This window comes from Mesoplodon mirus (assembly GCF_964341445.2).
Source record: "Mesoplodon mirus genome assembly, chromosome: 4".
NCBI classification, from domain to species: domain Eukaryota; kingdom Metazoa; phylum Chordata; class Mammalia; order Artiodactyla; family Ziphiidae; genus Mesoplodon; species Mesoplodon mirus.
In genome coordinates, this window is record NC_138979.1 from 18,843,357 (window position 1) to 18,871,244 (window position 27,888).

At 43.2% G+C, this 27,888-nt stretch overlaps 1 protein-coding gene across 1 annotated transcript in view; it reads left to right on the forward strand.

The window, feature by feature from the left end:
- The window catches only part of APBB1IP (amyloid beta precursor protein binding family B member 1 interacting protein), a 116,963-nt gene that overhangs the window by 87,355 nt on the left and 1,720 nt on the right, over nucleotides 1-27,888 (forward strand). The window contains exons 9-13 of the mRNA XM_082620058.1: nucleotides 4,396-4,539; nucleotides 8,968-9,078; nucleotides 15,830-15,928; nucleotides 16,511-16,625; nucleotides 26,897-27,000. Coding sequence (XP_082476184.1) covers nucleotides 4,396-4,539; nucleotides 8,968-9,078; nucleotides 15,830-15,928; nucleotides 16,511-16,625; nucleotides 26,897-27,000 — 573 coding nt within the window. The remainder of the gene's footprint in view (nucleotides 1-4,395; nucleotides 4,540-8,967; nucleotides 9,079-15,829; nucleotides 15,929-16,510; nucleotides 16,626-26,896; nucleotides 27,001-27,888) is intronic.

The following is a 27,888-nucleotide window of genomic DNA, read 5'->3' on the forward strand; positions in this document are numbered from 1 at the left end:
AGCCATGGCCACTGAGCCTGCGCGTCCGGAGCCTGTGCTCCGCAACGGGAGAGGCCACAGCAGTGAGAGGCCCGCATACCGCAAAAAAAAAAAAATCAAGGCTCTGTTCCCCGACCCTAACGCAGATGCGTGCCAGATCACAGGTCACAAATGGGCATAGGAGCCCCAGACAGATTTTTGTTGTCCCTGACAACATGTTGACCTTTTCTTGAGTTAGGAGATTTGGGGCTTCTCTTGAAAACTCAGAAGACCTGTTGACACCTTGGCCCACGTTCCCATCTGGAGCCAATTCACTGGTGCTGAAGGGCACCCTCTCCCAGGCACCTAGGCCTGCCCAGACCCCTGCACAGGGTTCTAGCCCAGCCGGCTCTCCCAGCCTGTTCCCAATGGAGCAGGCCTTACAACCTTGCTGCCACGCACTCCCAAGCTCCTGGAGACATGCTACAAGTTTTGGTTCCTGGGACCAAGAACACAGTAGGTATTTCCCAGGGAGGCCAATGGTGGGAGTGGGGACATTCTTTCTGCATTTATCAAAGAGTCTCCAAGTTGAGTTGAGGGAGATAAAGCACCAGGCATCCCCAGCAGCAGAAAGATTCAGGTTCTGAGCATCCCCAGCAGTGATGGACACAGACAGACACGGAAGGGGAGAGAGCAGTTTCCTGACGCAGCCCTTGGCTGCTAATCAGTGCTTATTGCATCCGCAGCTGTCTGTAAATCAAGGACTGGTTATGCCTTGGTTTATACAATTGCCTGAATAGGTCTTGTTGGAAGACTTCAGCAGTTTTTCAAAAGCCAGATGGGAAAGAAAATACAAAGCATGTTATGCTGTGAAAAATCAGCATTATCCTGCTTTCGAACTTGGACCCCAAATCTGCTTGAATTTAAGAGATCATTGAAGGGCTCTCGCATCCCCGCACATGCCTGGGTGCCTCGGAGCCCCTGTAGTTGGGCCCCAGCCCGGGGTCTCCCACCACGCGCGAGGCCAGATGTGGAGGCACAGCTTAGAAAACCGGGAAAACTGGGATGAGAAGCGTTTTGTGCCAGGTCGCTGCTGCTTATGTGCGGAGACAGAGTAGACCTCCTGGGGAATGAACTCAACGCGTGAGCCTCTATGGAGACCCCAGATTGAAAGCAGGGCCTGAAAAAGCTGGCTGATGAGTTTGCCAAACTTCAGGATTATCGACAAGCAGAGGCTGAAAGACTTGAAGCCGAAGTAGTCGAACCTTTGCAAGCTTATGGAAGTGGAAGGGAGCAGGACCCTGTGGTCTGTGCCCCCCGTGTCCTCAGCCTGCCTTTTGTCTGTGGAAAAATATTAGCCAAAGAATAAGCTTAATCCGAGGAGTGAGAAAATGCAGAAACAAAGGAAAACAGTCAAAGGAGACCAAATAATAATAGTTTAGTCATTAAGCAAAGTCAGGGACCTTTGGTTCCTCCTCAAGGGCTATATTCTGAGCCATATCCTGTGAGCTGTCTTACAGGTACTGAAACCCCACCAGGTGGAAGAAGTTAACTACATGATGACCAGACTGTAGCCATGACATAAGCTGCCACAATTCCGAGAATCGGCCTCAAAGAAATGGAAACAAACCGACCCTGGAACTAAAGATTAACTGTACCTAAAACAATCAGGATGATGCTGATCATACCACCGATGATCAATGTCAAGATGACGGTCAGAGCTGACTGTGCTGCTTCTGCATGTAGCTTCTCCCTGCATCTATAAAAGCTCTTGCCCTCTGACTGTCAGTGGGGGGAGTCGGCTTTTGGATAGGCGTCCACCCTCCCCACCGGTTGCCGGCATCCAAAATAAAGCAAACTTTCCTTTCCACCAGACTGGCCTCTTTAATGACTTTTGAGCAGCAAGCAGTTGGACCCCACTTTTGGTTACAGAACCACTGTAAAAATGAAACGAGATGACCTCAAAGCAACATTAACAGTAAAGAATTGAGGAGCTAAACAGTTAACTCAGAAAGAACACGTCAGAGAAACCCATCTGATTGACATGTTATTTCACAGGCAGAAACTGAATTACAGGGACTTCCCTGGTGGCACAGTGGTTAAGAATCCACCTGCCACTGCAGGGGACAAGGGTTCAAGCCCTGGTCCAGGAAGATCCCACATGCTGCAGAGCAATGAAGCCCGTGCACCACAACTACAGAACCTGCGCTCTAGAGCCCACGAGCCACAACTACTGAGCCTGTGTGCCACAACTACTGAAGCCCGCACGTCTAGAGCCTGTGCTCCGCAACAAGAGAAGCCACCGCAATGAGAAGCCTGCACACCGCAACAGAGAGTAGCCCCCCTTGCCGCAACTAGAGAAACCACACACACAGCAACGAAGACCCAATGCAACCAAACATAAATAACTAAATTAATTAATTTTTTAAAAAGAAGCTGAATTACAAAGAGCTACAATGTATGCTACTCGAACAACTCGTCATCTGGAGGAAACTACCGACAATTTTGAAAAGCAGAAAACAAAGAATATAAAGACTATATTTTCAGAATTTATCACTATCGCAATGCTATTTCACGGCAAAGCTTTAGACGTCTCCACTACTACCTACCAAAATACACAAAAGATTGATGAAGAAGATTTAGAGGTTTTCTGAACTTCTCTGTATCCACCAGATTATTCATCCCATTTAGATATCATAAGAGCAAATTCAAAGCCACGTCTTCAGAGATCAGTGTCAGCTAAGTGTGCATCTGGAACAGGACAGGTATCCACCTGTCGACTAAGAAAGGATCAACAAGCAGAAGATGATGATGAAGAGGATGAAGACTTAGATGTTACAAAAGAAGAAAATGAAATTTCTTAAGTAAGCTTTGCATTTCCATTTTCATCTTAAATGACTTGGAATCCAGAATTACTAAAACTGTTAAACTTTATACTGGCTTGATATGTTAAACCTCAAAATGAAATCCTACTGGAAATGAAGAAATTATTAAATGACATTTATGCTGACCAAAAAAATAAAGAGAGAGAGAGAGATTATTGACAAGGCAACTAATGCCAGCTAAACTGGGGGAAACTGGGAAAGACATGAACAAAGATGTCACCCAGATCCACTACACATACATTTACTTGAAGGATGCAAAATTAAGTTTATTCTGCTTTTATGAGACTGAATGAAAGGAGGTTGAGAGTTATAAAAAACCAAAGCCAAAAATAAGTTTGAGTATTTGAACTGAAAGATAGAATAATACGTAATCTTATTGTACTGCTTTTAAAATAAATTTATTAAGAATTGTATAATTCTATGCATGTTTTGATTTTTAAACATCTGCACCTAGGAAATGTACTTTGTCACTATCCTTTTCTGATACTAATAATTTCTGATATTAATAATTGTCTTCTTTCTTCTTTGATAAGAAACTATCCCCCAAAAAGGAAATCTTGCCATTTTTGACAACATGGATGGAACTTGAGCACTAAGTGAAATAAGTCAGACAGAGAAAGACAGATAGCTGTATGTCTCATCTATGTGTGGAACCAAAAAAAAAAAAAACCCCTGAAATCATAGATACACAGAACAGATTTGTGGTTGCCAGAGGCGGGGGTAGGGATGCATGAAATGGCTAAAGGGGGTCAAGAGGTACAAACTTCCAGTTATAAAATAAATAAGTCCTGGGGATGTAATGTACGGCATGGTGACTATAGCTAACAATACTGTATTGTATATATGAAAGTTGCTAAAATAGTAGATCTTAAAAGTTCTCATCATAAGAAAAAAAGAATGTGTAACTGCGTGAGGTGATAGATGTTAACTACACTTATGATGGTGATCATTTTGCAATATATACATACATCAGATCATTAGGTTGTATACTGAAAACTAATATTCTATATCAATTGTATCTCAATGTAAAAGAAAAGAAAATTATGCCAAAAATAAAATATTAATGTACAAATATTTTATGTATAGAATTGTATATTTTAATTTTTCCATTTACTAGCAGTGAAACAGTAATTTTTTCACTTACAGGTACAGGAATAAGTTTTCTATTTATCAACTTATAGTAACAGAAGTAGACTTTATGTAATGCTTTCTTTTATAATATACCAAGATTGTACTCACAACCTTCCTTATGAAGCTGGGGCTCTCGTTACTCGGATTTTGCAAGTAAAGGCACCGAGGTTGAGTCACTTGCTCGGGGTCACAGAGCTAAGTGGTCAAGAAGCCTAGAAGTCTAACTCAGGAGCTGAGACTCAACCACCATGTTCTTCCTGTCTTTTGGCAAATGGTATGCAGTGTCAATATATGCATTCAATCAAGCTGGAGACAAAACGATTTTTAGCTTGAAGGCTAGTTGGCCACAGTTTGTTTAAATGTGAACAAAATATGTGTTTTATCTTTCATGGGTTTTATATCGTTGGAATCTCCATTTCAGGAGAGTTTCTGTGGAACATCCATCATTGTGCCAGAACTAGAGGGAGCTCTTTATTTGAAAGAAGATGGGAAGAAATCCTGGAAAAGGCGCTATTTTCTTTTACGAGCTTCTGGAATTTATTATGTCCCCAAAGGAAAGACTAAGGTCAGAAAAAAAAAATGCTTTTGCAAAAAGGCATTTCATGAAAGTGAAAGTAAAGAAATCCTCAGGTGGTAATTTAAATAAATTCTACTTTGCTGTGAGATTCATGTTACTACGATGTTTATACAGATACATATCCTATTCGGACAGAATTACAGAAATCCTGAATCTTTCCACTGCTGTCTCTTGAAGGTGAAGAGTTTTATCTAGTTTAAAGTCAGGTTTCAGGGCTTCCCTGGTGGCACAGTGGTTGAGAGTCTGCCTGCCGATGCAGGGGACACGGGTTTGTGCCCCGGTCCAGGAAGATCCCACATGCTGCGGAGCGGCTGGGCCCGTGAGCCATGGCCGCTGAGCCTGCGCGTCCGGAGCCTGTGCTCCGCAGCGGGAGAGGCCACAACAGTGAGAGGCCCGCCTACCGCAAAAAATAAATAAATATAAATAAATAAATAAATAAAGTCAGGTTTCAGAAATTATGACTGAAGCACTTTTCTAAAAATTAATTTGTTTCTTTACATATCGATCTTTGAGGACTTTTTTCCCCCCTTTTTACTCTATTGTTCTGTCATTACAGTAAAACTTCTTTTATCTGGAATCATAGTGGTATTAGAATTCATGACAGATTTTAATTTAGATTTTAGCTTTTATAACTTGAATATTTAAATTGTTCTCTGAAGTGTATTATATGCATTTCCCTGCCTAATTTAGCAGAGTATCTTAGATATCATTTCACTTCTACTTGGTGATTTAGGATTATTGCCTCAAATCTACAAGCACATAGTAAATTTGTCTTCTTTGAAATGTAACTTTAACTCTCATTCTAACTCTTAGCTTTTTCTAAGACCTTTCTTAGAGGATGGCCATTTCCATCTTTTGCTCACCTTTGCAAAGTTGTAGGCTGTCTCTCTTTCTATATCTGGAGTAAGCCAAAGCATCTTGCCTTCACTGCCGAATCCAGGGCACCCCCCAACGGCATATTTTCAAATTGCAGGCTGCTTCTAATAAGGCTTGACCCACATCCCTTGCAGGTGAAGTCATAGTGACTATCCAGGGCTATTCCCACTAGTTAGAAGACTGTTATCTCTGTGGAATGCAGGAGAGCATTATGGGAAATTCTTGGTCCAGAGCAGCTACCACTCCTATTTCGTCTCAATCTTAGAATTCATACTTCTCCCATCTGTGCTATCTTCATTCCAGTCCCAAACGTGGGGGGCATAACAGTTGACCCACAAATTATTTGTTTTATTTTAGAGATGTTATGTCTTTGGCTTTTACATATAAGTGAGATCTATAAGCCTATCAAAAACAACACACTTAGGACAAAAATTAGAAGCATTCGCATTGGAGTTGGACAGGCATCCTTTCTGTCTCTGCTCCCATTAACACTGATGGAGGAACTAGCCAGGCAGTCAAGAAAAAGAATAACAAGTATAGGGCTTCCCTGGTGGCGCAGTGGTTGAGAGTCTGCCTGCCGATGCAGGGGATGCAGGTTCGTGCCCCGGTCCGGGAAGATCCCACATGCCACGGAGCGGCTGGGCCCGTGAGCCATGGCTGCTGAGCCTGTGTGTCTGGAGCCTGTGCTCCGCAACGGGAGAGGCCACAACAGTGAGAGAGGCCTGCGTACCGCAAAAAAAAAAAAAAAAAAAAAAAAAAAAGAATAACAAGTATAATTACTGGAAAAGAAGAGGCAAAACTCTCTTTATTCACAGTCGACATGATTGTCTACCAGACAATATAAGACACTCAACTGAAAAACTTAAGAGTTTGGTCCCAATGGACCAAATAAACTTACCAAATAAGAAATTGTTTTCTTTATATAAAAATATGCAAATTAAATATGCTGCAAAAGATTCCATGCATTGCAAGAACAAAAAAATACAAAATACCTGACAATAAACTTAACAAGAAAGGTTCAAGATCTTATATGGCATAAAATAGAAAATTTAATAAAGGAAATGAGTTAGAGTTGAATAAACAGAAATGTACAATGTTGCTAGATGAAAAGATTAATTCTCCCCCCAATTTTTCTATATATTCAATTCCAATTAAAAAATTTCAATAGGATTCTTTGTACTTGAAGTTCAAAAACTGATTCTAAAATTCATCAGAAAGAGATGCAGTTCCAAAATAGACACACACAAAAATTTTAAAGAACATTATGGAAGAACGTCTCCTCCCAAATGTCAAAACATTAGACAAAAACAGTACAGGAAGAGAAAACAGATCAACAGAGAGCCATCTAATATAAGAGAAATTCAAGTGAGCATTTTATAGCAGTGGGGAAAGAATGTGATACTCAACAAATAGCATTGAAATAATTGTATATCCATTTGGAAAAATATAGTTTCCTACCTCATACCATGTTCCAAATTAAATCTTACGTTGATTAAATGTATTTGGACAAAATTACAAAATATTAGGAGAAAATATATGGTCAATATTCTCATAATTTGGCAGTGGGGAAGCCTTCTTAAACAAGACTAAAAACTCAAAATTATAACAAAGAAACTTGGCAGGTTTGACTATATAAAGTTGTGTTTAACTCCTTATGGCCAGATACCAAACAAGAAGTTAAAGACTAGCTCTAGTGTCAGAGAGTACATTTGCAGCGTGTATAACCTAGTATGAATATCCATAAAACATAAAGACTTCAACAACTCATTAAGAAAAAGATAAACCTACTCATAGAAAAACAGCAATGCTTATTAAGTGAGAATTCACAGAAACAAATATCAGTAGCCAGTGAATAATTAAAAAGTTGCTCTGGGCTTCCCTGGTGGCGCAGTGGTTGAGAGTCCGGCTGCCAATGCAGGGGACGCGGGTTCGTGCCCCGGTCCAGGAAGATCCCACATGCCGCAGAGCGGCTGGGTCTGTGAGCCATGGCTGCTGATCCTGCGCGTCCGGAGCCTGTGCTCTGCAACAGGAGAGGCCACAACAGTGAGAGCTTCGCATACCAAAAAAAAAAAAAAAGTTGCTCTATCTTATTAGTAATCGGGAAAATGTAAATAAGTGAAATTTTTCCTCCCGTGAGATTGATAACACTAACAATATTGATAATATGCAAATTTCATCAGGAGTGGGTAAGAAAAATGGGTACTCTTATGTACAGAAGTTTGGAATGTAAGCTAGTACAGCCAAATTGGGGGACAGTTTAGCAAAATCTATGCAAATATAATAGGGAATACCCCTTCAATGGACAGCTCCATGTTTGGCAATCTACCCCAGAGAAACATTTGCTCATATGCACAATACATTTTGTAATAGCAAAATATAGAAGTAACCTCTAGTCATCTACAGTAGGATGGTGGTATAAGTAGCTACATCTATACAGTGTAATGTTATGCAGCTATACAAAGAATGCGATAAATCCTTTCATATGTCCTAATATAGAAAGACCCCAAGATATAATGTTAAGAAAAAGAACAAAGTCATGGAAAAATATTGAGAGTAAAATCTCATTTATATTTTAATAATTGTATATATGTATTGGGTATGTCTATGCATACATAGGTATATAAATGTATCCCCAAAAACATTTGGAAGAATGTCTTCTCTGGAGAAGAGAATGAAATTAGAAAAAAAAAGAGTGACGAAGGAAGATTTTTGTTTTGCTATATATAAAATAACTTATTTTTTAAATTATGATGTTTTATTTTTCTAATTAAAAAAACGAAAACTTTGAAAATCCAGAAGAAAATACCTTACAAGAAAAAAGTATACTACCATATATAAAGGAATAATTGTGCATTGAGATGTAGCAATTCTACCCTTTATTTTGTTATTCATTAACTCAGTAAAGAATTATAGAACGTGAGGGGGGAAAAAGTAACAGAACAAATTTGTAATTGAAGTGTAACCAAATATGTAGATTAGAACTTGATGTCTTCTCAATGCATATTATATGAGGAGGAGAGGGTTCTGTTTCCACAGCACCCCCGCCAGCCTTAAAGAGAAGGCATGAAAGGAATCTTTTCTCCTCAGGAAGAAGTGTATGAAGTGTGTGCGAACTTTCTGAGCATCAAATTTACCTCTCATTGTTCATCCTGAGGGGGACTTTTTTCTAAATGCTCAGTCATGAAATCCATCACTGACTTAGAATGGCAGAAGACAAAATGAAATATTTGACGAGGTGCTTGGTCACCTTGTCTGAACCCCATCAATAACGATGCCAGTCATCTCTGGGAGTCCAGAGCAGCAGTATAATCTTTTGCTCCACTTTTGGTCTGTGGCATGCTGTTTTGCTTGGATGTGCTCTTTCCTTCTTAAAATGTAGGCTTGGCTTTTAGAAAGCTATACGTGGTAGATGCTTATATAAATTACCTGAAATTGTGTATTTTCCTACTAAAATGTAATCCTTCGTTGTGCCATGAAGAACGACCTTAGAAAAATATTACTTGTCAGCTAGGTTGAGGTTATTTTTTCCTTCTCTTTCAGACATCTCGAGATCTGGCATGTTTTATACAGTTTGAAAATGTCAACATTTACTATGGGATTCAGTGTAAAATGAAATACAAAGCACCCACTGACTACTGCTTTGTTTTAAAGGTAGGTTTAAGAAGTCCTTACTTTAGATCTGTAAGCAATTTAAGGTAATGTTTCCTTTTAAGAAGAAAAATGTTAAATGTTATACAGTTAACTACAAGTATAACATAATAAGCTTTTTATTGTAAACCAAAATAGGAAAGGGAGAAACATTTCTACCCACTCAGATCATTTCTCCAAAGCCTGTTATCTGAGTCTAAAACTTTCACGTCAACCTGTCTGGATTTCTTCATCACTTTATGAAAAAGAGAACTCTACGTTTTGAACAGATTTTAGTTACAATTTTATTGACAAGACAATCCGTCTTTCAGTTCTTTCTTTATCAGACTCTTATTCCATTGTAAGACATTTTTAGAAATTAGGAAGTTGACAAGATTTTCTAGAAAAATACAGAAAATACAAAAAATAGGAAAATATATCTTTTTCTAAAAATAGCGTTACTGGGTCTTGAAACTTTTTAAGGTGCGTATGATCAAAAGGCAATATGTATTATCAGGTGTCTGGTAAGGTTGACATTAGCACCATATTTTGGAAGCTTGGGCAGGAGTAACTTTTCTCTGCCAGCTGTAACGACTGACCCCCAGAAATGGACTCAGGGCATTTATGCAGCTGTTCTGGTCATGCCATTTTCTCTGACCTCACAGATTCCTTTCCCTTCACAGACTCACACCAGAGAGCGGGGGCTAGTGCATTCCACTTGGCCCTGGTGCAGGGCTGGGTACAGAATTTCTTTTTTTTCCTACAAATATACTTCATCTTTTATTATTTTTTAAATTGAAGTATATAGTTGCTGTGCAATGGTATATAAGTTACAGGTGTACAATATTAGTGATTCATAATTTTTAAAGGTTATACTCCATTTATAGTTATTATAAAATATTGGCTATATTCCCTGTGTTATACAATATATCTTTGTAGCTTATTTTACACCTAATGGTTTGTACCTCTTAATCCCCGACTCCAATATTGCCCCTCCCTGAAATCCCCCAGAATTTCTCCTTTCTGAATCGGAGTTCCTCTGTTTCCTTCTGGGATAGAAGTCTGTGGAGCAGGTGTTCATGAGACCAGGTTCCTGGTGAGGCACCTTTGTATGTCTGTCACCCGCCCACCCCCAGGGAGACCCCATTACCATGTTTCTGGAAACGTCCGAAGCTGGACTCCGTGTGTGCATATGTGCTCCTGGCAAAGCTGTCACCTTTCCCGAGGAAGTGGGCCAGTCTATACTGTAGGTTTACATCATTTTCACAAATTAAGGACAGTGCTTACATTTACACTGGTGGCAAACGTATTCTTTGTCCAGAACCGTGTCACGGGAGATGACCATGAACCCACTCCCTCATTTCAGAGGCGCCCACACTCGTGTGCCACTGTCACACGCCTGTTACTCCAGGAGTTGGGTATCGCCTTGACCCAACCATTCTCAAAACCCCGATGGGGCACAGGCAGCCTGGGCATCATCCATATGCAATTGTAGGAAATACTACAGAGAGGTCCCATGCGCCATTTACCCAGTTTCTTCCAATGGTAACATCTGGCAAAACCGTGGTACCATGTCATAACCAGGATATTGACACTGGTCCAGTCAAGATTCAGAGCATTCCCATCACCACAAGGCACCCTCCTTTATAACTACACCCACTTCCCTCCTATTCCCATCCCCTTCATACCCCCTGGCCACCACTAAGCTATTCTTCATTTCTATCCCTTTGTCAGAAAAGGACATCTCTTAATGAACAAAAAGCACACGAGAAATGTTTCATGTGTAACGCAATGATTTAAGCACTTTCCATATATTCACTCACTTAATCCCTTTATCAGCCTTATGGGGTGAGAGCCACAATTCCCCCTAGTTTGTAGATGTGGAACCTGGGCACAGAGACTCGCGAAGTGGCTGAGCCAGGATGAGAAGCCAGGGGGTGGCCCAGAGGCCATTCTCTCGGACACTGTTTGCTAGGCCACAGAATCTCTTCTCTGCCTCCCCCCGAGCCCAAGCCGCCCTTGAACTTTGTCTTCATTGTGTTTCTGTCTGCCCCCATGGCCCTTGTTTGCAATCCTGAGACCCTGAGAAATTACCAAAATGGAGGCCCTCCTTTGCGCATGGGCGTGCACTGCACCTCTGCAGCACTGCCCACATCTCTTAGGTAGGGAGAAGGTTTTAGAGAGAGGTTCTGAAATGCTGGTCAATAAACTGGCTGAATCAGAGTCAGGGGAGGCTGGTTAGAAATACAGGTTCCAGGGCCCTGACCCACTGAATCAAACCATTTAAGGATGGGGCCCAGGATCTTAGTTTTTCCTCAGCACAGTCAAGTTTTGCACTCAGAGGATCAGAATGTGTTCTAACTCTAAGCGTCAACAGTCAGGGCTTATCAGCTGGTGACGAAATGCACTTCAGAGCGGACAAATAGAATGAACGTTGTCAGAAGGGGGCAAGGGCCCTAACCCATGGCCAGGGTCCAGAGGCTGGAGGAGGGATTTCCAGCAAGAGAAAGAAGAGCTCTCAGACCTAGAGGTTCCCAGGCTGAGGATTTAGACCCAGTGAGCAGGGTGGGAATGCAGTTTCTGATGCTGACTCACAAGCTTGGAACTAGGTCCCAGAATCATGGGCTGAACTATCTGATCTGGGACACAGGTCACCCTGGGCTGCACTGAGCATGGCAACGCTGAGACCCAGGGCAGGGCCTCCCAGATGGGAGAGAGGGCTCAGAGGTGAAAAAAAAGCAGGCCTGATGATCCAAGAACAAACAAGAATCAGGACAAACAACCCAAGGGGAACACACATTTCCCTTTCCTCAGAATGATCAGTTCTGTTCTCAAGCCAGTTTCCTTACGGGCAATCACCCTGCTTATTCTGCTCTTAGGCATGCTTCTCGGTTCCTTCCCAAAATATTAGGAATTTCTGTTCATTTGCTGAGTAAAAGTGTCTGTCATCGTTTGGAGAACCTCATTTGTTTATGAACATTTTGGTCATTTATGTGCCTTTCTGTCCACTGTGGGGAAAAAATTTCTTGATATGCAAATATTTCATGAGGGTGAGCAGATTTAAAGAATTCAAAGAATGTGCACATACACTGCAAAAGGAGTTGGAGATTATGGCGAAGCATGTTAAGAGATCGTGTGATTCCACAGACATGCAAGGGCTGAGAAGTTCAGCCCGGGAGTTTCTTACTCAGGATAAACTCACGGATTATCACAGTCCGTGGTGTGGCGCTGTCGAGAAGATGGGAATTTGAGTCCTGGTCTTGTCACCTGGCGCATTGTCGGGACTCTCTAAGCTTCATTGCCCTCTGCTACAAAGTGGAAATAAGAACACTTCCTGGGGGCTTCCCTGGTGGTCCAGTGGTTAAGGCTTCTTGCTTCCACTGCATGGAGCACGGGTTCGATCTCCCTGGTTGGGGAACTAAGATCCTACATGCCGCATGGCACGGCCAAAAAGATAAATAAACAATTTTTTTTAAAAGAACACTTCCCGTGCAGATTAAACAATATTTGCCCATAAGACCATCAGTGCAATGTCGAGAGACACAGCCAGCAAGCGAGAACTGGAAGGCATTCTTACTGCACTCTAGAACCAATTAAATATTTCTATTGACCAGTGGTTCTCAAACTTCAGAGTGCATGGGACTCACCAGGAGAGCTGTTAAAACACAGGTGGCTGGGCCCCCAGAGTTTCTGATTCTGTGGGTCTGGGATCAGGCCCCGGAATTTGCACTTCCACCAAGTTCCCAGGTGATGTTGATGGCCCAGGGGCCACACTCTGAGAAGGCAGTAGAGACATCACCTGTCCTTTAAGAGGTTGAGCGATATGGTCAGTAATACAGCAATAGCTTTGTATGGTGACAGATGGTTACTAGACTTACCCTGGTGATCATTTCATAATGTAGGCAAGTGTCACATCACTAGGTAGTACACCTGAAACTAAGTACATCAGCTACATTTCAACTTTTAAAATTAATAAGTAAATTAAAAAGTTTTTTAAGAGACTGACCATACTCACAAAAAAGATATCAGAGGTTGTCCATACTCACAAGAAAGGACTTGGTACCCCAGAATCATTTCTACCCTTGTGCTCTTTCTTTGATGCACACTCCCCTTTCCTGTGAAGTTGCTCCTTTGTGAATTTTTTCTCACTGCATTCTGAGGTGAGGTATGATGGGGCAGTGGAAGTGACCATCCTCCAGGAGGAATTATGTCTCTATTGAGCTCCGTTGAGAGGTGGTGAGGGGTCATGGAAAGAGTTCTGGAATTCTGCTCCATCACTCACCTATTCCCTACCCTTACTCTGCTACATTTTCTTCACAGTCTGAAGTGACATTACTTAGTGTTTTGTATTTTTATTGGCTTTCTCCCCTAGTAGAATATAAATGCCTAATCAAGTATGAGCTCACCTTAACCTGATTCCATCTGCAACAATCCTGTTTCCAAATAAGGTCCCATTCACACAGATACCTAAACAGAGGGTTAGGACTTCAACGTGTCTTTGGAGGGGACACAATGAAACCCATGATACCCACCTACTTTTCCAAGCTAGAAATAGAGAAATCATCCCTGAAGTCCCTCCTCTCCCCTCTGTTGTCCATTCCCTCCTCAAGTTCTGGTTTCTACGAGAGACGGCTCTCATGCAGCCCTCTCTGTCTGTTCTTCCTCCTCACTCCACGGCCCCAGCCACCACTGCTGCCTGGATTCCCTGCTGTTCCAGAGGTCTGATGGCCCCACTGCCTAGAGGACAACGTCCAGATGCTATTTTGACACAAGGCCCTTGACTCTGCTTCCTCTCCTGCTTCTTTTCTGCCTCTCCTTTCCATGGCTCCCAGGTCCTGACCACACAGAACTTCTACACGTTCCTCAAATGTATTATAACATTCTGTCACTTTGTCCAAAGAGCCTCTCTCTGGTTTCCAACTTTTACTACGAACTTTACCATGTCATAGAGTGATCATACATTTGTTTACATATGTCTCCCCCAGGGACATCCCAGCCACCACTTCCTAAGTACAGTGTGAGCCTTTCTTTCTCATCTCTGTCTACGTAGGGATTGGTATATTTCTGAGCACCCAGAGGTATCTACTGAATGCACAGGCCCTTGGTTTCTTGTTATGCTTCTGCCACTCCCTTTGACCTGGGATAAATGGCTTAACTTCTCTGGTCTCCCACTGGGAAGTTTAGAGGATCTGTAAGATCCCTTTGAACAACGATCTGCAGTTGCCCTGACCTCAGTGTGCTGCATGGCACATCCTGCAGGAGCTTCTCTTTCTGTGGTCAGGAGCAACCAGACCAACGGTGGAAGAGTCTAACCAGTGGCACGGAGCCAGCATTTGTCCTTAAACATCTTTGCAAGTATTTTTTTCAGCTAAAAGCTCAAGGGAGTAAACCCCTTGGCCAGGTCCTAAGACACGACAAAAGAATGAGCACAGGAACTTGCTGTATGATGTCCTGGGAGCCTAGGAGGTTCCTGCCTTCACAGGGGAGCCAGAAAGGAGCCCACTAGGCAGCTCATCTTAGAATCATAAAATCTGAGGATCACGAGAGACCTTCAAGGTCATCTGATGCTTAATTCTTCTGTATACAGTCCTAGCACACATGTGACATAAGGAAGTTGGTGAGACGCACGCCACTAATGTTGGAAAGAATGAACCAAAGTCTATACTTCGACCTCCTGATCATAGGAGGAGCCATAGTTAGAACTCAAGGTCAAGAGTTCTTGCCTCTCTTTTGTGCTCAACAGCCATTATGCTTAAGGGAATGACTACATTTTAGTCTATTTGGATGAAGTACATACTTAAGAAATTGTTGATTGTGCTGTTTAAGTGGATGCCTCTACCCAGACAGTTGCTTTCATTGCAAGCACAGAACAGTTTAAGTCTGCTCCTGGGAACCTGGCTTTCCCATGACATGACATGCACCAAAAAACAAACCAAAGGAATTTTAATATATCAAGCCAAAGGTAACAAGATCAACTTTTAAAATTCCTCCAGAAACAAAACAAAACAAAACAACAGCTGCTTTCTAAGAACTATAGGCATCAAATTGCTGGAGAGACCCATGTTTTGCCCCTCTTTCAAGACAGTCAGAACAGGAATGCAGTTGGAAGTTAGGGAGCTGTTTCTGGTGCTGAAAGACAAGGATGTTCTGTATGACCAAGGACCTTCGTGCCTGTCCATCACTGTTCTCTTTGATCAGGAGCTCCTGGAAGGCCTGGATGACCCCTAGTGCAGCACCTAGCTCATTGCCACTTAAGATTAGACAGAAATATTCCTTCTCTGCGCCATCCATCTGGAGGCCAAAATGGCCCATTTGGGTAAGAGATGACAGAAGACGGGGTGAAACCCTGAATTCCTGGTAGCAGAAATAACCCTAGGATTGATGGGGGGGTCACAAAGGCATTAATTCCTTGACATAAGAATTACATCAGGTAAGTTCCTTTATCTGATAAATGGAGAAATGATTTGGATTTCTTGTAGGGCTAGAAACGTGATAAATGTGAAGGCTTTCAAGTGTTCAAAACGCAGGAATGAAAATGATTAATGATAATAGAGTAAAAAAATGCTTGTGATAAATCATGTCACCGCTTTCTTAAATTCTTTCCAAATTTAGCCTCTGTAAAAAATATACTCCTGTTCCTAATCCTAAAATTGCTACTGGTAATTTTGGCCACCATCTCAGGAAATGTAATACACTGTGAGAATTTTTTTAATGTTTTTGAAAGGTGCTAATAAGTGAAGAGCTTATAAATGGTCTTTGAAATGGCTTTTTCTAGCATCCGCAAATTCAGAAGGAGTCCCAGTATATCAAGTATCTCTGCTGTGATGACGCAAGAATGCTAAATCAGTGGGTTACGGGAATCAGGATCGCCAAGGTGAGATAGCGTTTGGACTCACCCTATCTTTGCTAACCAGCCTCCTGACCTGGGTCCAGTCTTTGTGCTACTGAGAAACAGCTGATCCATTCTTACTGAGTCAATGCCATTAATGGGTCAATGCTATAGATATTACCTTATTTGCCCATTGGTTTTTTTAAGTAAGTGAGAGTGGTTGATACATGGACCTCTCCCATGACCTGAGAGTCAGGGATTTACTTTCACATGAGACATCTCAGATATTGATGTATGAAGAGCTTTGCAAGTGTCGTGTGTAATTAAGAAACACTAGATACAGTCTGCAGTAGAATTACATAAAGATATATGTCATCACAGTGCGTGGCTAAAGCTCTCCTCTAATGGGGAGGTGAAAGTATTACCTGACTCTACTAATCTGGAAAATTATTTAACATATGAAAACATGATTTGTGGATTTTTTCATTGAAATACGTCTACTAAAAGAAATCTCAGGAAAGGAATAAAAAGAGTAGTCATGAAGTCCTTTTTTCCCTGAACTTGCAGTTTGCAATTGAGTGCAGAATTTGGGATTACTCTGTTGCTTCTTTTGTGTTCTTTCCCTAGTATGGAAAGACGCTCTATGATAACTATCAGCGTGCCATGGCCAGGGCAGGGCTCGCCTCTCGGTGGACAAACCTGGGCACTGTCGACGCAGCCCCACCAGCCCCGTCTTCTACAGGTACCTTGCAGAGGGGAAAGTCTGACACCTGTTCAAAGCTCAGAGGTCGTATTCAAACTTTTCTAATGTATTTCATAGAAACAGAACTTTGTAGACACTGTACAGAATACATTCCCTCCTGATGGTCAAATTTAAGATCCTGCCGCCCCCCCCCCACACTTGTATCTATTCCTTTATAAGTGACTTTTAGCAAAGCTCTGCCCCTTTTTTCATGATATGCTTGTGGACAAGGTGGTGATCACCAACTTAGGGTGAGCTTGTAGGGAGCTGTGTCTCATCACAGTAGAGATGTGATGTTTGTCCAAGGCTCCATTAGTGCCCAGCAGGCTGCTCGCACCAACAGTGAGATCATTTCTTGGGGTTTTGTCTCAATAACGTCATGGCTAGAGCCCCGTACCCAATTCTGGACATCACATTTTAATGGTAATAGAACAGCTACTGGTTTATATTTTTAAGAAGGAGGGCAAGACATTGAGGGATGGAGTGGGTACTATGCTTTATATACACATTATTTCTTGTCCTTACAACCACCCTGCAAGGTATACATTATTATCCTCACTCCACAGTTGAGAAAACTAAAGCTTGGAGAAGTTAGTATGTAGTACTTCTCAGTGGTTGAGCTGTGATTCAAACACATTGTCTTTATGATAAATAATGGTTGGAAGAACTTGAACCATTGTGGCCAGTGATTTAATCAATTGTACCTCTTAATGAAACCCCAATAAAAACTCTAGACAGCAAGGCTTGGGGGAGCTTCCTGGTTGGTGAACAAGTCGAGGAACCAGGTGGGTTACATGCCTTGACTCCACAGAGAAAGGAGTCCACATCCAGGACCCACCCAGACCTCGCCCTGTGGGCGTCCATTATAATAAAACTGTAATGGGTGAGTATAGAGCTTTCCTGAGTTCTACAAGTCATTGTGTTGAATTACTGAACCTGAGGGGTCGTGGGAGCCTCTCAGTTTATAAAGGGCTGGTCAGAAGTGGCGGGTGGCTGGCATTGAAGTGGAGGCAGCCTTGTGAAGGTTGTACCTTAAACCTGTAGAGTCTGGTGCCGACTCCAGGAGGTGTCAGAACTGAATTACAGTCCACCCACTTGGGTGGAAACAGAACCCACGTCTTGCCAGGACCTTAGCTCTACCAGTTATGTGTGTGTGTCAGAGGTCATTGGGGATTTGCAGGTGCTGTGAGATGCTATCTTGATAGGGCACCACTGAGCCCACATCCAGACACAGGCATCCCTCCCATGAAGTCCCCAAGAGAAAGAGATAAAGACACAGGAGCCATGGCAAATAGAATTCCACGTTTGATCAGCTGGGCTAGTGTTCATAACTCCCAATTCAAGGCTACCTGTTAGAACAAGCTAGAGCACGTGGTTTAAACTCAAAGCCTGAAATGGGCATCTCTGTCTCCTAAGTTTCAGCCCTAGCCAGAGACAACTATAACACCAGGGATTTAAAGAAAAAGAGGAAGAAAAGAAGGGAGCGAGAGAGGAAGGAGGGGAAAAGGAAGGAAGGAAGTGAGCAGAATGACTGGGCTGGCTCTCAACCCACAGGACTCTGCCCACCATTAACCTAGTAGATAGGAATGTGGAGGTTGAGAAAAGGAGAGGGTAGGGGGAGTGAGGCTTCTCCAGCATGGCGAGAGGGATTGGGACATCCTTTCCTCCCAGAGGGCTCGGCATACGGTAGACACTGAGTCCATCACAGATCTGTCGACATCAGCCACAACCGGGCCCTTAATACTTACTGCCTGTGGTTCTTACTGTGTTTCCCTAGACCAGTGGTTCTCGACCAAGGGAGACTTGGACCCCCAGGGAAGACTTGGCAATGTCTGAACACATGTTTGGTTGTCGTGCTTTGGAGGGTGCTCGTGTCCCCTAATGGGCAGAGGCTAGGGATACTGCCTGTGCTGCAATGCACAGGACAGCCCTGAGCAACAAAGAATCTGCCCGTCCCAAATGTCAGTCAGTAATGTTGAGAAAACCTATCCCAGTCACTGTAATCCCCTAGTTTCTCTCATTGTTTCAGACATTCTTCACTCTCCTCAGATTTCCAATCTCCAGCCCCTTTACTCTCAGCAAAAAAAAAAAAAAGAAAGCATCAACTTTCCACCACCAAACCCAGTGATTTAACCTGCATCTACACCCATCCTAGCCCATGTCTATTATGTTACCTCCTAACAAGGGTCGATTCTTCCATGCATGCTCTCGTCCCCTATTCTTGCCCCAACTGGAGTCCTGCAGCGCAACTCTGATGCTGCCCCTGGAGTTAGCTCAGACCCCAAGAGGGCACAGTCCTAATAAGCCTGCCCTTCCTTCAGATGCCAGCCACACTTCAGGGGTCCCCAGGCCACCCAAACTTTTGACCTACCGGCCACAAATCTGGGGGTTTCCCAGAACCCCCTTAGGGTCAACAGTTCAACTCACAAAACTTGGGAGAGTGTTATCCTTATTGTTACAATGTTATTATAGAGTATACACTGGGACTTCCCTGGTGGCACAGTGGTTAAGAATCCGCCTGCCAATGCAGGGCACACAGGTTCGGTGGGGAACCTCTGGTCCGGGAGGATCCCACATGCCGCGGAGCAGCTAAGGCCGTGTGCCACAACTACTGAGCCCGCGTACAGCAATTACTGAAGCCCGCTCGCCTAGAAGCCTGTGCTCCACAACAAGAGAAGCCACCGCAATGAAAAGCCCATGCACCACAACGAAGAGTAGCCCCCGCTCACTGCAGCTAGACCACACGCAGCAATGAAGACCCAACGCAAGCAAAAAATAAAGAAAGAAAGAAACATTTTTAAAAATTAAAAAAGTAAGTAAAGGATACACATCAGGACCAGCCAAATGAAAGACGAATAAGGTGAGGTCTAGGAGGATCCCAGATGAAGAGCTTCTGTGTCCTCTGGAATCAGGGTGCATCACCCTTCCAGCACATGGATGTATTCACCACCAGGAAAGCACCACTGTCCAGATTTTTTATTGGGATTTCACTTCATCGACATGATTGATCAAATCATTGGCCACGTGACTGAACTCAGTTTCTAGCCCCCATTCTCTACTCTGCCGATGTCGGGCTGGCCTAAAGCCTCAACCCTCTAATCAGTTGGTTGGTCTTCTGGTGACCAGCACCCATCCTGATCCACCTTGTTTGCATAAACTCAGATGTGTTCCTAGGGGCTGAATAACAAAGACACTCTGATAGCTTGGAAAATACCAAGTTCTGTGCCAGGAACCCAGGACAAAGACCAGAGAGATGCGTGATTATGCCATTCTCTTCTACTTTCTCTCCTGCTCTACTGTTTTCTTCTCATCAATATTGCTCCCTTCTTCAAAGAAACAAAATCAAATGTAAAACCCTCCTACAACTCCAAATGCCCCTCCAGCTAGTGCCCCATCTGACAAGCAACTGTTCTAAAAGGTGGACCGTATTTGCTGTCTCCATGTTTCTACTTCCTTTTCACTCTTCAACCCATTTCAGTCAGGCTTCTGCCTCTACTACCTGGTGGAAAATGCTCTTGCTCATCTCACCAGCGGCCTCTGTGTTGCTAAATCAAACTACTGTAAACCCCTCTTTTTAGTCCACCTTTCAGCAACCCCAACTCAACTGACCACTCCTCCTTGAACCAATCTCCTCTCTCGGCTTTCCAGATACCACACACTCCAAGTCCCCCACCCTGCCCCCAACTTCTCTGACCACTCTTTTAACCTCCTATAGTAACTCTTCTTCTTCTTCTTCAACCCCACCTTAAACTACCCAAGACCCATCAATCCTAACCCTATCCTCATTTTACACTATCTCCCTAAGTGATCTAATCCACCCCCAGCACTGTGTATGAGCTGACCACCTATAGCTACGTAAATCCAATCCAGGCTTCTCTGTTGACCTTCAAACCCATGTATCCAACTGTCTGCTCATGGGCTTCACGTGGATCCTTCCCAGACACCTCAAACTCAACATCTGCAGAACTGAGCTCATCCTCTTACCCTCCAGACTTGCTCCCCCATTGTTGTTCTCTGTTTCCATAAATAACATCATCATCTGCCCAATTGCTCCTGCAGAAAACATGCAAGAAAACTCACCTCCAAATCCAGTCACCCCTAAATCCTGCTGATTCTACCTTCTGAATATCAGTCAAACCTGTCCATGCCTGTTTGTCTCCATTGCCATCAAATCCTAGCCACCATGATCTTCACTTGGCCCCATGGGGTGGTGCTTCAGATGCTTTCCACTGCTCTCAGATTAAGTCCCCAGTCCTTAGCAAGGCCACCAAAACCTGCATGAAATGAGCCTCGCCCATCTCACCTGCCTCTTTCCCCACCCCTGTCTTCCTGTTCCTGCTACAGAGCCCATCTGCTTTTCCCAGTTTTTCAAAGCCCCAGGCACCGTCCTTTTTCAAGGACTTCTCAGATGCTCTTCCTCTGTTTATGATGCTCTTTGATTTCATGTGGCTAATTCCTGCCCAGCCTCAGATCTGAAATGAATTGTCCTTGGTAGGCCAGTCATAATTAATAATCTGTGTGATTATCAGTTTAGTATCTGTTCCTTCCTCCAGGCACTGAAGGAAATCATGAGGTCAGGGACTGTTTCTGTCTGGTACATCATACTTTTCCCAGCACGGACCGCAGTGCTGGGCAGATAACAGGCATTCGGCTAGAATTCGAAGATGGTTGGGACGACAAATGGAAAAATGAATTAACACCTGGTAGGGTTTCTCTGAGGGTGAAGTAATGTGAACGCCCTTAATACTAAATGCAAAATGCATGTTCATTCCGTTTCTCCCAAATGAATTGCTTAAATCCAATTTTTGAAGAACACGATTGCAGCAGTCAGATGAGATGTCCATTGATCAAAAAGGAGGATCTGGGCTTCCCTGGTGGTGCAGTGGTTGAGAGTCCGCCTGCCGATGCAGGGGACACGGGTTTGTGCCCCGGTCCGGGAAGATCCCACGTGCCGCGGAGCGGCTGGGCCCGTGAGCCATGGCCGCTGAGCCTGCGCGTCCGGAGCCTGTGCTCCGCAACGGGAGAGGCCACAGCAGTGAGAGGCCCGCATACCGCAAAAAAAAAAAAAAAAAAAGGAGGGTCTTTTCCATGACGGAATATCCGTTAGTAGATAGTAAATTAACCCATCTTGGTTCTGCTGTAGAGTCTTATTTATCAAAATTAAGCCCTGCAGCCCTACAGAGGACAAATGTGCTGAGATCTTAAACCATACTGAGAGCATCCCTGCTTATTATTAAATGCTTCCATTTGAGCATCTAAGGAGAAAAAAGTCCTCAATTTAAACTGTCTTTCAGTTTATGCCTTAGAATGTATTGCCATGAGCACCTGCTGGGTGGGATTTTAAGCTCTAAAGAGCTACATTAGTGACCAGCTTGGAAGGAACTGAAGATGATGAGCTTAGAAGGAAGGGAAGCCACTTTCAAATAAACGTGAAGTTCATTCTTCTCAGTTATACACATACGTATACGATGACCGTGATCACATCTTAGCAACAAAGACCCGCTTGAAATGACGCCATCTTTTAAAATTCAGTTCTTCTCGTATATTATTGTCCAAGCCTCTCTCTTCCCCTAAACTCATCACACAAAATCACTAGGGCTCTTGGAAGGTGTTTAAGGGACCCATGTCCATCCAGGAGCCCGGGACAAATCAAACCATACGTTCCTTGCAACAGCCCTCTTCCCTCTGCCGGCAAAATTAAGGTAAATGCCAAGAATAGTGTTGAAAAAACAAATGTTCCTTGGGATCAGAGGAGTTACTGGCTGATGGGCTCACTTGAACCTCGGGCTGTTTGGGGCACTAGTCAGGGAACCTCCTTCATCACCCCAGCAACTGTTTTCTGAGCCATTGGCTTGCAGAGTGGGGGTCACCCACAGAGGACAGATTTCCTGGACCTTGGACCCACGAGAGACAGATCAGAGCAAGAACTGCAGCCGAGGAGACCTTGCGCGGGCACTAACTCTCCCTGGGCAGGACCTGCTCTCAAACCATCGGATAGAGCCTGGAGACAATCAACCCCAGGCCCCATCAGTCTGATGCCTCCTCCGCTTCAACTTTTCATCTGGAATCCCTTTCCTCTCCTGCCCTCTCCCTGTTCACATGGTTGACCCAGAGTCCTGGAGAGGCAAGGCCAAGTGGTGCAGGGTCACTGGCTGGGAGTCAAACCACAGGCGATTTGTGTGCGTCTGCCGTGATTACCCAATTGAAAATCCCGAGGCATCGTTCTACATCCAAAGTGTTTAGCAACAAGTAATGTATTCTTGATAAATGGCAGGGTTTTTTCTTTTATATTAGGAAACAGCCGTGGAGGCTTTTTTTTTTAGTACTTATTAAATGATTTTATGACTTTAGCCACTGTTTTTCATCAGGACTCTTTCGTGGCAATTGGCAGAAATCCAACTCAATCTAGTTTAAGCAACAAAAACCAAGGGGGAGAGATTTATTACGGCACAAAACTAGGAAATCCAGAGGTAGGCTGCTTTCAGGCACAGCGGGATCCAGGGCGTTAAGCGAAGTCATCAAGATGCTGTTTCTTTCTTGGGCAGTGTCCCCATGAGGTGGCAAGGACTGCCACTGGCTCTCTAGGCTAACATTTTTCACACAGCTGGAAATCTTAGTACAAAGAGAAAGCCCCACTTCTGAAAACGCCCTGGAAGGGCTCCATTGCATGCTTATACCTAAATCACGTAGCCGCACTGAAGAGGATGCCAGTACACGTGGTAGTAGGATCGGCCCTTTACAAACCACATGGGTGAAGAAAGGGATGAGGGATCATTCCCCTCCTGGGAATGCACTTGAGTTCTGTAAAACATGCGGGTCTCATACGTGTTTAATAAACTTCCCACCCCTAGTTCCTTTGAGGTCTGCCAGAGAGACGTGGCAGCCGAAGGGGTGGTGTTGCTACTTGACAGCTGGGACATTAATACTGTGACCCCAGGACAACCTAGATCCGAAATAGGTGGCACCTACAGGATATATGAGTTATGTGGGTACTCATGGGTTGTCTCAGGATGGGGCAGAGAACCCACAGAAAAGATTAGACTTCTTGGTTAAGGGAGGACAGCGGCTTGGAGCATCTGAGAGATTGCTATAGACGTGACTTCTTTTGTTCCCGCAGACTGGCAGAGACCTAGACATCCTGGTTACATAGCAGTGTGCACTATGTTGTTGAGAAATCAGACTGTGCGTGTTTGGGCAAAAGAAGCAAAAAATATATATATTGATAATTTGTGCCCCTTCAAGGAATTTCCCCTAACTGTCTTCAGTATTCAGCTTTGGTTTCTGTTTATGCAAAGGTGTTTCCATTACCTGTAAAGAAAGATTTTGAATATGCATACAAAGAGGGAAGAGGGGAAAGAGAAGAGACCAAAAGAAATGAGGAGATTGAGCGCTTTGGAATCTAAGGGGTTTAAATCTCTCAGGGGCGGCATGGGATGGGACACAAGACCTTACGAAAAACTCTTAAATTTAAACATCCTAAGACCTTAAGATGTTTAAACCTGTTATTTTCCGCCCTCCAGAGCAAAGATGTGGCTAATCAGAGAGAGACATTAAATAGTCTTAGAGATAATCTCGTGTTTATGTGGCACAGGGTGTTAAGTTCTGACAGCACCGAGCAGATGTGCCGAGGAGGGCAGCTCTGAACAAGGAGATGGCTGCTTTTGCTGAATGAGGAGCATGCATTTTACAGCAAAAAACCTTACAGCAGAACAAGTTGGTATAGCCTGTTCCAGCCTCTTGATTGTATAAATGGACACGAACATATTTTTATTCTGAAATAATTTCAAACTTACAGAAAAGTTGCAAGAATAATGCAAAGAATTTCCATAGACTCTTGACCCAGAGCACCAATACTGAGTATTTGTCACATTTGCTGTATCATCCCCCTCTCCCCATCCCACCCCGCCATATGTTGTCCCTAGACCGTTTTTTTTGGAGCCTCTTGAGAGTAGATTGACTATATTGTGTCCCTTTGTCCCTTAAATCTTCCTTTTGTATTTCCTAAAAAAAAAAAAAAAAAAAAAATTAAAGCTATTCCCTTACTAACCACAGTACAGTTATCAAATTCAGGAAATTTAACATTTCATGTTGATAGAGTATATTTATGTAAACCACAGCCCATATCCCAGTTTTGCCAGTCGTCTCAATGATGCCTTTACAGCGATGCTCTTTCCTGGCACCGGTTCCGTCCAGATTTGGAGTTTGCATTTAGGCATCATGTCTCTTTCATCCCCTTTCCTCTGGAACATTTCCTCAGCCTTTCTTTGTCTATCAAGACATTAACATTTTTTAAAGAATACAGGCCATTTATTTTATAGAATGTCCCTCAGTTTGGATGTGTCTGATATTTCCTCGTAATTCATCTCAGGTAATGTGTTTGGGGCAGGACTAAGCTGCCATGTCCTTCTCGGGGTATCCCAGTCGGAGCCATATGGTGTCTATTGCCCCTCATTGGAAACATTCATTCTGACCACTTGGCTAACGTGCTGTCCGATTTCTCTCCTGTGCAATTTTTTCATGTTGTACCTGATAATTCGTACAGAGATACTTTGAGATAGTGCAAGTATCTGATTCCTCATCAGACCTTCCCTTCTTCCCTGTCTCCTGAAGTACTTAATGACCTTCTCTGAGTTGTTGCGTAGAGTTTTGGGTTTTTCAAAATATTTGGAAAATATTTAGAGAAGCAAGCACACAGTCATTTCATAAATATTTGGCAGAACAGCTGGTAGTGAGCAGAGCTAAGGCAACCTCGGATTCCCTCAGGGAGGAGACCTCAGGTCGGGGTCTGGGAGGCAGTTCAGTCATGGGAGGAGCAGGCTCAGTGTGTGGAGAGCTGGCTGTCCTCCCCCCGGGATGCCCTCTCCGGAGCCAGAGACATCAACACACAGCTGCTTCTCTCTGATTCTCAAAACTGTGAAACCTCGGCTAGGCACACTTTTGTGCAAAAGGGCAAATAAAAAGGCAGGAAAAGGGCTTCCCTGGTGGCGCCATGGTTGAGAGTCTGCCTGCCGATGCAGGGGACACAGGTTCGTGCCCCGGTCCGGGAGGATCCCACATGCCACGGAGCGGCTGAGCCCGTGAGCCATGGCTGCTGATCCTGCACGTCCGGAGCCTGTGCTCCGCAACGGGAGAGGCCACAACAGTGAGAGGCCCACGTACGGCAAAAAAAAAAAAGGCAGGAAAAGAAGCACATATCAGGACTTCCTGGGGGGGAAAAAATTAATTTCAGGATATAGTGGGGGGTTGTATATTTTGCCCAATCCCCTCTGTCCACCTTTTTTTAAAAAAAATTTATTTATTTATTTATTTATTTTTGGCTGCATTGGGTCTTCGTTGCTGTGCGTAGGCTTTCTCTAGCTGCGGCGAGCGGGGGCTACTCTTCGTTGCGGTGCGCAGGCTTCTCATTGTGGTGGCTTCTCTTGTTGCGGAGCACGGGCTCTAGGCGCACAGGCTCAGTAGTTGTGGCTCACGGACTCTAGAGCGCAGGCTCAGTAGTTGTGGCGCACGGCCTTAGTTGCTCCGTGGCATGTAGGACCTTCCCGGACCAGGGCTCGAACCCTTGTCCCCTGCATTGGCAGGCGGATTCCTAACCACTGCGCCACTGGGGAAGCCCTGTCTACTGTTTTTGTGCTCAAAGTATTTTTTGTTAAGGATAACGTTAAGTTGTTCCCGTGCATAGCATGGTATGAACCCAGATACATCCATTTCAGAAAAATCTTCAACAACAACAATTCTTTTATAAAGGAGGTTTTCAAGGTTCATTTTCCAGTCACCAAAAAGTTTTTAAAAGCAGAACATACTGTTCTCTAGGACCCCAGTTAATCCAGATTTTGTTGCTTGTATGAAGTATTCATTTCCCTGAATGTTTTGCTGAATTTCATGAAGTATTGTCTTAGAACCTCAGGTTTTTTCAAAAGCCCTGTGTACCTGTGAATCATTTTGCTTTGGAGACATAAAACTGCTTTGTCTTTTCAGATTAACTCTGAAGAATGTTGAAAATACTTTGCCCACAATTTTTTTTATTGAAGTATAGTTGATTTACAATATTGTATTAGTTTCAGGTGTACAGCAAAGGGATTCAGGTTTTTTTTTTTTTGGATTATTTTCCAGTATAGGTTATTACAAGACATTGAGTATAGTTCCCTGTGTTATACAGTAACTCCTTGTTGCTCACCTGTTTTATATACAGTAGTTTGTACCTGTTAATCCCATACTCCTAATTTTCCCTCCCGCCTTTGCCCACTCTTCTTGTCTCTCTTCCTCCCCCTTAGGAGTTAAAACAGGCACCACCCAGGCCAATGGTCAGATCCCCCAGGCAGCACATTCTATGAGTACTGTTCTCGGAGAAGCCCAGAGACATGTTGAAACAACCAAGGTAAGACCCACTTCTATCAGACTGTCACCTGTAAGCCCATATTCTAAACCATTAGCAGTATTCTAATAACTGTTCTTTTAAAAGGAGAAAATAGAGTTCCAACAATTCAAAAGTCACTGTAATTTCATTTAGATAATTGCTTCATATATATATATTTATCTTAAAGTTACATAGGCTAGAATGAAAAATTAAAACCAACTATCACAGCTTCGGGAAAATGTAAGAATTTTTTTTAACGCTGAGGGTTGGTAACTATTTTTAGTTTAGCTACATTTATTTTGACTGAAGCAATTTTTTTTTTTTTTTTGGTTTAGTCAAGTGGTTTTAGCACTCTCTGAAAGTGGCACCTGCATTTTAAGCCCTTGGGATTTTTACTTACTTTTTCTGAATAAATTAGAGCAACATGTTAGTCAGAAGCCCTTTATTAAATGCTATCTGGACCCCAAACCAGATTAGAAGAGTACTGACAGGGTCCCACTATAAAATATTCATTATTGTATTTTTCTGTTAACGTTCTACATATGTCCTCAGGGTGACAGAGAAGAAAACGCATTTTAAAATAATTTCCAAATTGGTGTAACATTCTCTATAACTTTTTTTTTAGTAGAGGAGATTAATGAAGATTCATTTAAATCTATCTAAAAATTATAGCTAAAAGTTATAATTTAGTTATTAGTCCAATTGGTAATGACTCAATTGACCATACAAGTTCCACTGAATATTTCCTATGTATGATTCAAACCAGTCTTAAATGTGTTTCAGTAGTTTTCCACTTCATTCTCCCCTTTCATTTTGTCCATCAGCCAGTGGTGGGAACAGTTAAATCCTGTATTTATCGAGCTTCTTATAATTTTTGAAAACCACAATAGACCATTTAAGGTGTGTTTC